The sequence below is a fragment of the Zootoca vivipara genome, chromosome 7 (genome assembly GCF_965207765.1).
Source record: "Zootoca vivipara chromosome 7, rZooViv2.hap1.1, whole genome shotgun sequence".
Lineage (NCBI taxonomy): Eukaryota > Metazoa > Chordata > Lepidosauria > Squamata > Lacertidae > Zootoca > Zootoca vivipara.
In genome coordinates, this window is record NC_142590.1 from 52050470 (window position 1) to 52065546 (window position 15077).

Sequence of the window (15077 nt, forward strand, 5' to 3'; positions counted from 1 at the left end):
GCATCAGACATTAAAAACTTCACGATACAGGGCTGCCTTCAGATAATGCTATGACTACTGATCATGGTGGCTATATATGGTGTGATCTGTCTCTGAATAGCAGTTGCTAGGGAGTAACAGTGGTGAAAGAATATGGCCCTCTTGTTTTGCCTGTGGGCTTCCCGTAGGTGTCTGCAGTGGAGGCTAGTTCATTAAGGTGAATGGTTCACTTCCCCACTCCAGTCTACTCACAGCCAATCTTCACTTGCTGACCTCCTTAATTACAACTAGTCCAGAGGTGGCACTGCCTGTCAGAGCCCTCCTTCATAGACTCTAATGTTGCCCTTGTAGAACTCACCAGTAAGGAGGATGGGGACAAACCTAGAATTAGCTGGCTCTGCCTGTCAATGCCTCTGCCTCTTCCTGCTGTTGCATCTTTCACCCTTCCAGGCCCAATGGTCCCAAGCCACCAATGGGTACCTGATTGACCACTGTGGGGAAACAGGATGCCAAGCAAGACACACCTTCAGTTTGATCTTGCCATAGGTACTTAGGTGCCAGCTCTGAGCCTACAGAGCACAGTTTCGCCTAAGTCACATTGGATAGGGAGAAAGTTTATGGAAGGTATATAAATGGACTTTGCTTAAGCATTAACTCATATCGTATGAGAGTGTCCTTGAGCTTGTTCACAAGCTTTTTCAGCAACAGTGATTGGCTTGGCTAAATAAGGTAAAGGGACTCCTGAACCATTAGGTCCAGTTGTGACCGACTCTGGGGTTGTGGCGCTCATCTCGCGCTATTGGCCGAGGGAGCCGGCGTACAGCTTCCAGGTCATGTGGCCAGCATGACAAAGCCGCTTCTGGCGAACCAGAGCAGCACATGGAAACGCCGTTTACCTTCCTGCTGTAGTGGTACCTATTTATCTACTTGCACTTTGACATGCTTTCGAACTGCTAGATTGGCAGGAGCTGGGACCGAGCAACGTTAGCTTACCCCGTTGCAGGGATTCGAACCGCCAACCTTCTGATTGGCAAGTCCTAGGCTCAGTGGTTTAACCCACAGCACCACCTGTGTCAACAGTGATTGGCTTGGCTAAATAGCAGCCCATTAAACCTTTACAGTAAATAAATGCAGTTAATGGTTGTGCTGTAGGTGATTTGCAAATGTAAGGAGCACACTTTTTAATGATAAATTTTAATGTGTTTTCTTCTAAGCTGCCTTGAGGGAGAATATTATTAGAGTAGTAGATCAACTTTAAAATCAATTAGTGAAATAGGTTAAATAATTTAGGGTTTAAAGCAAGATTAACCACTGTCCACAGTGCATTTTAGGACACACAAGCAAAGGCTACTTGAAGTGGCCAGACAGCAGCTCACTTAAACCTATCTCTTAGAGATGAAACTTAAGATAGTTAAGAGAGGACAGTATGAATGGACTGTAATTCTAATTTAAGCCCTTATTAAATTTCCACCCACCCTTGTGGCCTATAGCACCTTTGGAGGAGGGCGTGATAATGGACTGAGGCTGTGGCATCCTTCGTCTGCACTGTGGCCCTAATCCAAATCCCCCTCCTCCCACAGCTGCTTTTTGAGAAAGAATCTCCAAATATGGAGCTCCCATGTCACATCTAGTTTGATATTGCAGACAGGTTTTGGCAGAGCCCAACATAACTGCAGAGGTGATACTTACTCATCTTCTCACCTTTCTCTAGCGGACTTGATTTTCTGTCTCCTACTTTCCTCCCCCTTTGCTTTCAGACTTTTCTCATGACTGGGATGTTTGGGGCTATGCATAGAGCTAGAAAGCTAAAATTTGGTTGTCAGGAAGGGGAGTACCCTCTCCGTTCCAGAAGTGGCAAAAGAACCCTCTCAGAGAAGTGGCTAACTTAACCTGTTGTGGCAAAACCTGAGCATCTACGAAATGCAATATAAAACATAGCTAACATAAATCCGAGTGTAGTAAAACTATTCAACCAGTTAACTTTCCATGGGTTGCTGGTTGCTGCCTAGGGAAATATCCAACTATATCATACTCAGGGAAGACTGAAATTAAATAACTCCATTGATTTCAGCGGGTTTCTTGAAGCCTAACCATGTCTACTCAGAAGTTGGTCCCATTGAATTCAGTGGGGCTTAAGTGAGGATAAGATTTCAGCCTTTGACTGATACAATGCAAGGGAAAAAGGCTATACCTCAAATTAAATCCTCAGCATCTCCACGTAGGGCAGGGAGAGACATCCTGTCCCTGAAAACTTGGAGACCTGCTACTGGGATACTGAGATGGACCACTTGGTTCGGCTCAGTATAAAGCCATTTCCTGTCTTCCTGAAGTCACACGCTCCCAGTTCCTTCTGTTTATATTGTTTATGCTTTTACTTTGTTTATATTTGATGTTTTATTATTTTTAATTTGTATGTTATCTGCTTTATAAATAAACTCAAAGAAAAGCAGAACATGGACATCACTGTTGCTACTATTCCCCTCTGCCAGCACGATGGCCTTGATCCAATTTGGGGTCTTTCTGCTGTTGCTTTTTAAGTAAAGAAAATGACTGTTGGGAGATCCTTGCACATATATCTGGCTTGGCTAGGCTCTCAGGCAGACACTGCAGCAGTTAGCAGCTGTTTTTTCTGGCAATACTGAGCCTCTTCCGGCTAACTAAGCTTTATTCACCTTGCAGCCTGGTCTTTTGGAATTACCCAATGTACCTTTTATGTAAACTTTCACCAGTCTCTCTCTCCACCCACCCACCCCCGCCATGCCCAAGTCACCTATGGCAAGCAGTTTGCCCAATGGAGTGTAGCCAGGACATCTGTTCTACAACAGCACGTATATCAATTCCAGAAGTGCTACACACTCAGACAAAGGAGAGAATCTTACATTGTTTGGAGATTATTTACCCTCCAACAGCTGAGCACTCAATACCAAACACCATTATGCTGGGTTGAATGTGAGAGATGAATAGGGCGAGTTTCAGATGATGCCAGCTAATCACAGCTTGGTTTTGAGGGAGGGAGCAGTTGCCTTGGTATTTTTTGGTTATGGGGATGGAAAATCAAGGATGAGACATTCAATGCAGCACAAGGTCCCCTTCTCCTCTTAATATATGCACTGAAGGGATTTTCTCAGCAGGCAACTGAGTGCTGCTGCAGGGTTGCCAACTTCCCCACCCCATTGCCCCTTGCAGAGCTCCTATACACAAACACCTGGATGAGAGCTGAAACTTAACAGCTGAAGCTTTTTCCAGCACTAAGCTACTAGCAATGGATGGTACAATTATGAGCTGTTGAATCTCTGCCAGTCATGTGACTATTAAAGGCACGCGAGACCTACCAGGGGTGGGGACGGACCTGCCAGTCCAATACAGAAAAGGTAGAAGAAGCTGTTCTTCCTAGTAATCTCTTTTCCACGAAAATTTAAGGCACACAATCACACACCCTATTGAATACAGTAATCATATGGAAAAGATCATAGTCCTAGGCACTCTTCCTTGACAGTAACTTTTCTTGACAGTACGTGGGATTTTCTTCCAAGCAATGCATTTATGATTTGGGTGAAAGTTTGATTGGGTTAATAAATCCCTACATCCACCATTTATTTGCAGAAGAGTTTCCTGCTTTTTATTTGAGAGTAATTTCAGGGTGTGAGTCAGAAGTGTATTCTGGGATGCCTTTAAACTTTAAAGTGTTGGATATTCTTTTATAGGAACATAGGAAATTGCCTTACACCGAGTTTCTAGGTTTTCAAACAAGAGCCTTTCTCCAGTCCTACCTGAAGATGCTGGGGATTGAATCTGCAGATCATCTTGGCGATGGTGCTGCTCAGCCCCACTTTTCATCTGATTGCTTAGCAGCTAAATAGTTTAATCCTTGAAGTGTCACATGTTTAAGCCAAAAAGACATGGGGCATTAGTAGAGGTGTGTGGGTGAGGGAGGCTGAACCCTTCCCCACTCTATTCCCTACTTGTTATGTCAATAAGGCAGATGTGAGAATAAAAAAAAGTCTGCCCTCATTGTGTCTTGTCCTGTCTTGTCCCAAAGGCCTGTCTTGTCCTGATGGCCTGTCTTTCCTCTACTCTCTCAGGTGCTCTCTCACAACCTGTACACCGTGCTGTGCATCCCTCATGATCCTGTGGCACTGGAGGAACACTTCAAGGATGATGACGATGGGCCAGTATCAAGTCAAGGGTATATGCCATATCTCAACAAATACATCCTGGACAAGGTAAGCCCATTTCCCCTTGTATCTGTTTGAAGCTCCTTCTTCTTAGATCAGGGATGGGGAACTTAGGGCCCTACACGTGTCTAGGCAGTATCAAACTCAGGGCGGGAAAGGAACAGTTTTACTAGTTTCCAGCAGGAGCAACTGTGCACACGGATGATTATTGGCTGGTGATTTGAAATGTAACAGGAAGAACATAGGACGCTGTTTTATACTGAGTGGGACCATTAGTCCATCTAGCTCTATACTGTCTACACTGACTGGCAGCAGCTCTCCAAAGTTTCAGGCAGGAGTCTTTCCTAACCCTATTTGGAGATGCTGGCGATTGAACTTGGGAACCTTCTTTCTGCTAAGCAGATGGCCTATCATTCAGCTACAGCTGTGCCTTGTCCACTTCCCACCCCATCCCCAGAGCAGTTTTTCAATTAAAAAACCCCCACTGACTGAGTTTGGCTTTTTTAAAAAAATGTAAATAAGACACCAAACAATTGTTTAAGTGGATCAACTTACTAGGAGCACTCCCCTGAGTGGGGAAAAGAATGGATAGAGGGGCAAAAAGGAAGAGGCAACCCACATTTTACGTGAAAGCTGTGTATGACGTGTGAGGCACAAAGGAGGAAGGAAGCAGAAATGGGATGTCAGCCCTTCCAAGTGTGGTCAGATTTGGGCTACTTGGAGGATTTTCAGTTAATCATAGTGTCTTGAGTACCTCCCAGGCTTTCAAGGAAGCTGTCAATCCTGATTTTCAGATTCATGACCACTTTGTATAGAGGGACTGTGAAGCAGTAATAAAGCCCCTTGCGTGGAATACTTAGCTTTGGTGGGTTCAGGGCATTTCAGTGTGAATGGAATCCTAGTTAAGGTTGAGAAAACGGGACAGCAAACAGGAGCAGATTTGTTGCTTCTCTTCCTCTTCCTACAACCCACCATCAAGCCCTGGGGAATGTGCAAATCTGTGTCAATGAGATTCAAATGAATTTTAATTTTAATTTTTCCTGCTTGGCAGGGGGTTGGACTGGATGGCCCTTGTGGTCTCTTCCAACTCTATGATTCTATGATTCTAAAAGTCTGCTGGCAAAACCCCCACTCTCCATCTTTAAGATCTGTTTGGATGCTTGTTAGGAAGAGAAGATTTTAAAATAAGAAACTGGATTCCTAAAGCCTGATTTTTCTCTCTGGTTCTCTGTATTTCAAAGGCATCTTTGTTTCTTGAAGGGGAATGTTATGAGCTGTCTTCTCCAGGCTTACACACACACACACACACACACACACACACACACACACACACACACAGAGAGAGAGAGAGAGAGAGAGAGAGAGAGAGAGAGAGAGAGAGAGAGAGAGAGAGAGAGAGAGAAATATCCATGGCAGCTTCATAGGATTGTTCCTGCCATGTGGCAAGTTGAGCTTTTTGGATAAGGAGGTGGAGTCCGAGGGTGGCAGAACAAGCAAGGGCCTGCTGCCTCTCCACTGCTGTTGCCCACTACTTTCCCACTGCAGCTGCCACCAGCCACTCTGCACAAACACACACCAATCCTGCCAGCCATAGAATATCTTGAAGCCTAGACACACCATGAGCCATTTTGCTATGGTGGCAAAAACTGTTCAAAACTTTCACAGTTAAACTGCAACCCATGGGTGGGGGGAACCTGTGGCCTTCCAGGCCTTGTTGGACTACAACTCCCATCATCCCTGACCAACGGCCCTGTTGGCTGCAGGTGATGGGAGTTGGAATTTAACAAAAGCTTGAGGCCACCAGTTCATAGCTGCCAAGTTTTCCCTTTTCTCACGAGGAAGCCTATTCAGCATAAGGGGAAATCCCTTAAAAAAAGGGAGAACTTGGCAGCTATGCACCAGTTCCCCATTCCTGCTTTAAACAGTGTTTGCCATCACAGCAAAGTGGTGGCAGCACTCAGCACTCCTAAGGCTCCCTGTCGGCTTTCTGGTCCCCCAAATGCCTGATTTTCTGATGAAGGACATTAGCATCCTTCCTCAATTGTGCTACACCATGGTGAGTGGTTGTGGGGGAGGTAGGAAGAAGAGGAGGAGGAGCGGCAAGCATGCGAACCCTTTTGTTATATACAACTCTTGAGCACAAAACTCTTCCTTGTAAGGTAAGGTTGTAGCCTTCCAGTTGCTGCTAGACTCCACCTCCCATCAGGGGAGATGGGAGTTGTGGTCCAGCAACATCTGCAGGGGCCCATGTTCTACATTCCTGCTGTAAGGGAACTCAGGAGTGCTCAAATCACAGGGCACAGTGCCCTTGCCTTTTGGGATGACATACTTAAGTTGCAGTGCAGAGCACACCTAGGAGGAAGTACACCCCTAGATTTGAGGAAGCCAGCTTAGGATTCCACTGTTGTTTATTGTTTTTAGAAGGCTTTGAGGGGCATGCTTTGGTGTAGTCCTGGGGTGGAACTTGTGAATGTCATTAGGGGTCCACTCCCTCCCTCCCCCCCCACTCTACATTATTGAGTAGGCCTGACTTGCACTGCAACCACCAGCCCAACAGAATAATCTTGCCTCAAGGTGAGAATGCAGTCTGAGAATACTCTTTCTGTTAATTTGGATATCTCCTCCAATTAGCAGGAAACGTGCCACCTTCTCCGGTGACTCACCACCCAACAGCAGCCATACAGGGAGCAAACTAAACAGCTCAAGTGTGAAATGATTAAGGAAACAAACTCATGCATATAGAGAATGTGCTGTTTTGAAATGAATGATCTGATTGTCATGTCGCTCTCTATCAGTTGTGAAGACGTGCTGTTTTGAGTCAAGCACGGGTTGGGGGGTAGATATACCCCTCGGGAAAGCCCTTTTACCCTAGCGTAAAAAGTCACAAATACGCCTACAGAAGATCCAGGTGGTTTGCATTGGCTTCATAGCTATGGATTGTAGTCAATGCTGGTCCTACTCAGAGTAGACCCATTGAAACTAATGAACCTAAGTCCATTAACTTTAGAGGGTCTACTGCGAGTAAGACAAGCATTGAAAACAGCCCTATGTGTGCTTGGTTTTGCTTGGCATATCAGGGAATCTCAAATCTTGAAACACAATCAGGTTTTGTTTCAGAACAAACAAGTTTCTAATTTCCAACTATCACTCACTCTAGTGTCTAGTCTTTGCCAATGCACTCCCAAAATTCTGTGAAATTAAAATTCCAAGGCTTGTAGGTCAGGTATATGAATTTGCTAAACACACTCAAACTAGCTCCATTAATTATGAGTAGGTGGGTGGGGTATAAATAATAAAATAAATTATTATTATTATTATTATTATTATTATTATTATTATTATTATTATTATAGAATTCTGGATTTTCATGATGAATTACTTAGGCTTTGTTTTTCTTTTTCAACAAAGATAAATGGTACAATTTATCTTGCTGGACCCCTGTAATCTGGGATCTGGGTACTTCTGAATTCCCTTTCAACCAAGTACACAGAACACACCCAGAACATATTCCTGACCTGTATCATCTTGTATGTGGATGCTTTTCTCTGCATCTTCTGGATTTTTATGCACTGGCACGATTAGGACACACCAACAGAGTGCTGATTTGGAAAACTGGATGTACTTTACCCTGTGCATCCTGTTTTCTGTAATCTACATGGTCTGGAGGTTTCAGTCCTGATTCCCCCCCCCCCCCCGAGCTAACAGGTGGTGCTTTCTGCATAGTTAGAGTTTTGCTTAGTGGCATATTTATGACCTGAGGCAAAAAGGTAGCTACTTTCGCCAGTGAATTTTCTGATAATGCACAAGTGTTCCAACTTGGAAATTCAGACAGGTTTTACGTGGATGTAGCTTTAAGACTCTCCCAAATAACAGGCAAACTTTGCAGGACTGTAAGATGCCAGCAAGGCCTAGTTGGCAATGATAGGCTTCAGGCTTTAAAACTTAAGGTTTAAATTCAGAGAGAATTTAGACTTTTTTATTTCCAGAACATGGTTTACGTGTCGGCTGTGCATTATGCAGGGAGCTCTGGACTCTTTCGTGCCTTGGATAAAGCACAAGCTTAAGTCATGGGGCATGTGCTGAATTCCTGGCTGGCTGCCACTCGCTGCCCACTCCAAATGATCTGAATGCCAATTTATATGCAAGCAACCCCAGCTACAAATCACAAGGATGATCATAGCTGTTTCATCATCCCTTTGGTCCCCATTAGTAGTGGCAGAACTGGCACATCTGCCTAGTGTTTTCTTGGCATGGTAATCTTTTGCTGGATGGAAACTGTGAAACAGTAGTTTAGAGACTAGCTATGGAAGATGGCTAGATCTCTCTCTCTCTCTCTCTCTCTCTCTCACACACACACACACACACACACACACACACACAAACTTACCCGTTTAAAGAGCCAGGGAACAGTTGTGTATCACTTCCCTTACTGCAAAGTACTTTTTGAGGCTTGATGCAATTGCACAGGGGAAGCAAATGGAGTGCTGGTGGCTAACAGACTGGGCTATGACTGGGTATTTCCCCAGTTCAAATGTCATCTCTGCCATAAACTCGCTAAGTGGCCTTGGGCAAGCCAGTCTCTCTCAGCCTCAATCTCTCCCACCCACCTTTCTCCTCTGCCATATGGGAGATAATAATATTGATGATTCACAAGCCACTGGTTGGCTACTGTGAGAGCAGGATGCTCGTTGAGAGGGTCACTGTCCTGATCCAGCAGGCTTTTTTGGTGTGTCCTCACGCTATCTTAGTCAACGTCATGGTTCCCTTGAACTTTGGGGAATTGTTGCATGTGTTCATCTGAGCTATGACTAGTATTTAAAATTCTTATGAGTAGGTGAAATAGTATGAAAATTAACAGAAATGCAGAAGTGTTTTTTTTTAAAAAAGAGAGAACAATGACAAAAGTTAAAAGACTAATTAATCTGTATTATCTGAGTCAATTTACTTGGATAGTTTCTCGTAAATGTGTGGTTTATTCTCCCCATCTGGCTCTAAAAGCCTCTTTTATTCCTGGTGTGGGTTTTTTTGGGGTGGGGTGGGGGGAAAGAGATGGTGGCTGGATTTTCCACGTAGTTCTCCACTGTGGGTGGTGCTGGGAGCCACACTCTCAAAGGAAGAATACTATTATTAAGGTGCATTAGCACACATCTGCCATTGCAGTGTTCTAAGTTAGGAGAGAGTGCTCAGAAAACAGATGAACTATTTTCTGAATACTCAGCAAGAAATTTTGTAAATGTCAATGCCCCAAAACTAAGCAAAAATGAGTTCATCCATTGCTAGTCAGTTAGCGTAACCAGATGCAAAAGAGTACTGTATAGGACTCTTTTATCACCAACAGTTGTACAGATAAGGACATTGCAGAAGGAGCAGCTTTTCTCATTTCTTTATGAGAGGAAAATTGCCGGGTCCCTCCCTGACTAGTGTTTTATGGCAGGTGTATTTTGCAACAAGTTCTTGACACAATAATAGTGAGCAGGAGTCATGAATTCATTCTGTTTTATTAGTTGTTTCTGCAATGCTTCCCCAGTACTGCCACATTATTGCTGTTCTGAGGTGCTATAGCAAAACAGGAACAGAAATAACGTAAACCAGAACATCCATGGTATAGAAAGTTACAGGGTTTTAGCAGGATGTTACATGAGATGCACTGATTGGAAATGAAGCAGTTTGACACCCCAAAACCTATGCAGGTGAAAACTGTGTTGAAAGCAGGATTGCCTCAATATCATCACAAGCATCACAAACATGAATGCCTAATAGAAAGGGCAGCTGGAGGGTTCCTAAGCCAAGTGTCTAAATGGTATGTCCTTTAGAAAGAGTTGAAACCAGGTGCTTTGAGATAATAACTGGCTACCATCAGATGCTAAATATGTATATGTACTCCACTGCCAAAGATTAAACCATAGGAGAGTAACCTCTGGTCTGAAGGCCATATATATTGCACAACTGAATTTGAGTGGGTGGGGGGAGCCCAGCGGGAGAGAAGGAAGGTGTCGGAGGAAAAAATGGGGAGTGAGCCAAAACAGATGTAGCAATGGAAGGGTGAGGGGGAGAAGCCCTTTCCACATTATCTGTTCAGACCTCTGGAAAGAGCGATCTGTCTTTCCACTGACAGTCTGTTGGGTAGAAAGGAAGAGGTGAAGGGGTGTGCGAGAGAGAAAAGGCTGTAACATAAAGAGAGAGAAAGAAGAGGATGCCTCTGGCCCTACCCATTGCTGGCTTTGACCCTAATCATCGCCAGCATACATCACCCGAGAGCCAGTGTGGTGTAGTGGTTAGAGTGACCTCCTGTTGCTCTGTCCCAGCTTCTGCCAACCTAGCAGTTTCAAAGCATACCAGTGCAAGTAGATAAATAGGTACTGCTGCGGTGGGAAGGTAAATGGCATTTCCGTGTGCTCTGGTACTCGTCACCCCACTCAACCAATCACTTGATTAGGCCACTGTAATTCTGTTGATGCAGCCTAGAATAGCATTAGGTTTGTTGGTTTGCTTGCTGCTGCTTCATCACACTGTTTGCTCCAGAACACTAGAGCTACCACTTACGTTATGTTTGCAGGTAGAAGAAGGTGCTTTTGTCAAGGAGAGTTTTGATGAGCTTTGCTGGACCTTGACAGCAAAGAAGAATTACAAGCCAAACCGGAATGGGAATAGCGTCGTATCCCATGAAGATGCATTCAAACTTTGGTGTCTCTTTAACTTCTTATCTGAAGACAAGTACCCTCTTGTTATGGTTCCTGACGAGGTATGATTGCTTTTAAGTAACACTATTTTTTGTTTTGTAGTGCTTTTGATAAGGCATGAGTCACACTATGTATATTTTGCATCGTTAGGGCTTAGCCATGTGATTATAATTATTGTCTGAAGTGCAATTATATACATGACTGAGTCTAGCTATCATAGATTTCTGTATACAGGCCTGCAGATCCAAACTATGCTGCAGCTCTTGCATCATCTGATCGCAGCTCAAGATTCCACCCTGTGTGGCCAAGGGATGAATATGGTGAACAAGAAGACACCCTTTTCTATGTGTTAACATGTTGTGTGTCTCTATGCAAACACCTGTGAGAGCTGCTGCTTTATAGCCCCTGTTTCGCTTGTGCTTACAAATCTCCTGCACAATGTATGATCTGTTATACTTTCCGCCTCATGCCGATTCCTCTATGGAGAGTTCTACCCCATTCATACATTCGAGTGGCATTGCTTTTTGATGCACCCCCAAACACACATTCTTACGTTCTTATATGTGGAACATAGGAAGCTGCCTTATACAGAGTCAGATCATTGGAGCATCACTATTGTCCACTGACTGCCAATGATCTAGCCCTCACTGCTAGATGAAGAACTGGAACTGCAGACTCTTGTTTCTGCCAAAGGCTTTACAGCAAAAGTCAAAACAGTGCACGGACCAGGCTCAGGTTATCTCAGTGCAAGGAGCCACAGAGATACATAGGCATGGCTAGGCACAAGCTAAGATGTTGACCCACAAGCAACATGCCCCCTGCATCTTTCTTATAAAAGGATGGGGCAGACATAGCAGATAGTGCAAGCAGTCAAAGCATGGGCGTAGGCAGGGGGGCAGGAGGGGGCAATTGCCCCCCCCTAGAAGCAGGGCCACTGGCCAGCCTGCCCCACTGCCCGCACGGTGCCGTCTCCCTTCTCCCTGGCTGGCTGTGGGGCGGGCGGCGGGAAAGCACCAGAGCCGCGCAAAGCGTTTGGCTGGGTTTCCCTCCCTCCGCCCCACAGCCAGCAAGGGAGAAGGGAGACGTCCCTTCTAGCCGGCTGGCTGTGGGGCGGGCGGAGGGAAAGCCAGGCAACCGCTTTGCGCGGCTCTGGGGCTTTCCCTCCACCTGCCCCAGCAATTGCAGAGGGGGAGGAGGGGATCGGAGCAGCCCGATTTCGGGCTGATCCTGGCTCCCCCTCGTCCCTTCCGATCGCGGAGGGGGAGGAGGGAGTCGGAGCAGCCCGATTTCGGGCTGCTCCGATGTGGCCCCGCCCCCGCCCCTTGGCCCCGCCCCTTGCTCCCCGCCCCTTGCCCCCCCCTGATTTTCATCTTGGCTACGCCCCTGAGTCAAAGTCTCAGGGCTAGGCAACATGCACTCCTCCAAGTTAGGCATGGGAGGTCTACTTGTGTTGGCGCTGGTATCTCCTTGTTCTTGGAAGCACTGTCAGTGTGTGCTCAGCATCAGATTTATACTCTGTTGCCTCCTTAAAAGCAGGAGGCTCTGTGCTGACAGGAGGAAGCACCTGAATAGCAGTATCATATGCCATTGGGGTTGAATTCTCCTTTGTTAAGCCACCTGGCCCCTCCCCTGGATCAGAGTTTCCCAGCTCCCCTTCACCTCCCTGATGTTGGATACCTGACAGGGATTCCCTGGAATTTCTCCCCTCCCACCAGGACCCTCCCCAGAGTCATCTAACTGCAGCTCCCTGATCTCCTCCTTCTGCTTCTCAAGATCCAACCAGCCCTCCACGACAGCTCCATGGGGCTCTGGCTGCTACTTACCAGCTCTAGTCCTGGATATAGCAGGGACTGAACTTGGGACCTTCTGCCTGGAAATGATGTGCTCCAACACTGATCTACGGCCCTTCCCAAAGTGCTGCATTTCACTTCTGTTTCTCAGTGTCCCGATAGCAATTTCCATCTGCTTCCCTTACATCCATGCTTCCCCTAAAACTGCAGGTGCTTTGGGTTTCATTAATGCTGAATTTGCACAGTTGCTCTCATACGTGCAGTCACACCTGATACATTTTCTTTATTTTTTTCCACACACACAAATGGGTAGCCTGGAGATGGCCTCAGGCAGGGTAGGGGGGAGATTTTTTGGGGGTGGGGGGATAAGATTCTGTGAGGTGGTTGGATTGTGGGTTAACACTGTGGCTGTGTTTAACTTCTGCTGGGAGGAGACTAGCCAACATATGGACAAGGCATCTACATGAATGCATGCAAAAGCGTAGTGCCACAGACTCAACGTTAAAAAAACCAACCCTAACCAAACAAGCCAGCTTGGAGGCGGAGAGAAACAATGGCCAGGAAATGGGACAGCGTGTGACTTTCATTTAGGCCAGTCATGCAGAAACATGCATGTCTAATTAATGTCATTCATCCTTTAGAGTGAGAGTGTAAACCCAGTTCGTGTGTGCAATGAGAGGATGCGGGCTGCTCCTCATGCTGCTTTCTGTTGTAGACTGAAAAACTGCAGGTCTGGACACACCCTTTCTTGAAACACGTTGAGATACGAATCTGGAACATGCTGGCTCCACCCAAAGGGTTAATTGCAATAAAGAAATGCTGTGCAGTCTAGCAGAGCCAGTAATAACAGCAATAATCTCTAAATTCCACAAGACATGTTGTTGGAGGGAAGGAGATTTCCTTTGCTCCTTAGTACAGAGGCAAAATCTCAGTCAGGTGGCTTGTAAATCTAAAGACCAGAAACTAAACCCCGACTCACATTGGTCCCAAAGCCAATGAAGACCTAGCCAGAAAATAATCTCATATAGTTTCTAGGAGTTTCCACTGCATCTAGCTCATCAGCTGATGTCAGATGTGATGACAGCCATCAAGCTTTTCTCTCCCCTGTGTCTGACACTCTTGCTCCATCCCCCGTATAGTTCAGCAGAAAAGGCCCTGTGTGCACATGCAGTCATCAGCTACGCTTCCTGTTTCCTACCAAGGCATTTCCTGTTCAGGTCTTGAAAAGCATGCTGTCTTTCTAACTCACCAACAGTGGAGTTGAGCATCTGCTAGCGTGCATTTGTTTTTAAAGAATTTGGTAGTTTTGTGTAAGAATCCACAATGGATGAGGATTTTTGATTTTTAAATCTAGCATTGGCATCTGTCTTCTGAGTAAATAGTCAAAATAAACAATAAATCCTAGGAGATGCTGCAAACTTCTGCGCATCTATACAGAAGTATATCCCATTGAGTTCCATGGGACTTCACACCTAGGGAAGTGACTATGAGATTTCAGCCTTCAGGTGTATTTAGACACCTTTTCATACCACAGGTAGTGGCAGCTGTGGCTAATAACTATGGGGACTAGTAGAGTGGAATGCAGGAAGGCCAAAGTAGACAAAGCCAATGACAGGCAAAACCAACTAATTTTACTTTTGTTTCTGTCCATTTCCCTGTTGGAATGCAGGTAATGGAAAACTCAGTGGGAATAAACACATTATTGTGCCTGTTATGGTGGTGGCGGTGGCAGCAAAGAAGCAATACTTCTCTGCCATTCTGTAATTGGGATGTTGTTTAGCAGAGCTTTTCTGAGTCGTTCAGAGTTTACTCCAGCTTGGCCTGCAGGTGGATGTACAAGTGCCCTTTTAAGCGCCATATACAGTCATACTTCGGGTTACAGATGCTTCAGGTTGCACATTTTCAGGTTCCGCACCGCGCCGAACCTGGAAGTACCAGAACGGGTTACTTCTGGGTTTTGGCGTTCACGCATGCGCAGAAGCGCTAAATCGTGCTTTGCACATGAACAGAAGCGCCGAATCGCGACCTGTGTGTGCACAGACGCGGAGCTGTGGTTTGCGAACGTGCCTCCCACATAGATCATGTTCGCAACCTGAGCATCCACTGTAATATGTTTGCAAAACACTTCAAGCATAATGTTTTTTGCATTTGGTATAAATTGAGTACCACAAATGCTGCATTCAGTTGAATAAATCCAGAACTCTGGTTCTTTTTAGAGGGAGGATTTTCAGTTATTGTGGCCTTGTGACACAGACATGGTGCTCGGGGTGGGGTGGGGGGTTGAGGGTACCACATGTTGACTTGGCGCTTGCTTTCTCTGATTGATAACATCAAGCAGAAGAGGATTGATTTGTGGAGTCCATTAAGTTATAAAAGCCTTTTTGTGAGAGGGGGTAGTCCCAGTCAACTTGAATGAGGTGGCTGTGAGTCCGCCCCCAAAGGAAAGGAGATCA

At 45.6% G+C, this 15077-nt stretch overlaps 1 protein-coding gene across 1 annotated transcript in view; it reads left to right on the forward strand.

The window, feature by feature from the left end:
* Positions 1-15077, forward strand: part of DEF6 (DEF6 guanine nucleotide exchange factor) — a 45541-nt gene that overhangs the window by 17534 nt on the left and 12930 nt on the right. Inside the window, exons 2-3 of the mRNA XM_035122026.3 lie at positions 4062-4202; positions 10711-10896. Of these exons, the coding sequence (XP_034977917.2) occupies positions 4062-4202; positions 10711-10896 (327 nt within the window). The remainder of the gene's footprint in view (positions 1-4061; positions 4203-10710; positions 10897-15077) is intronic.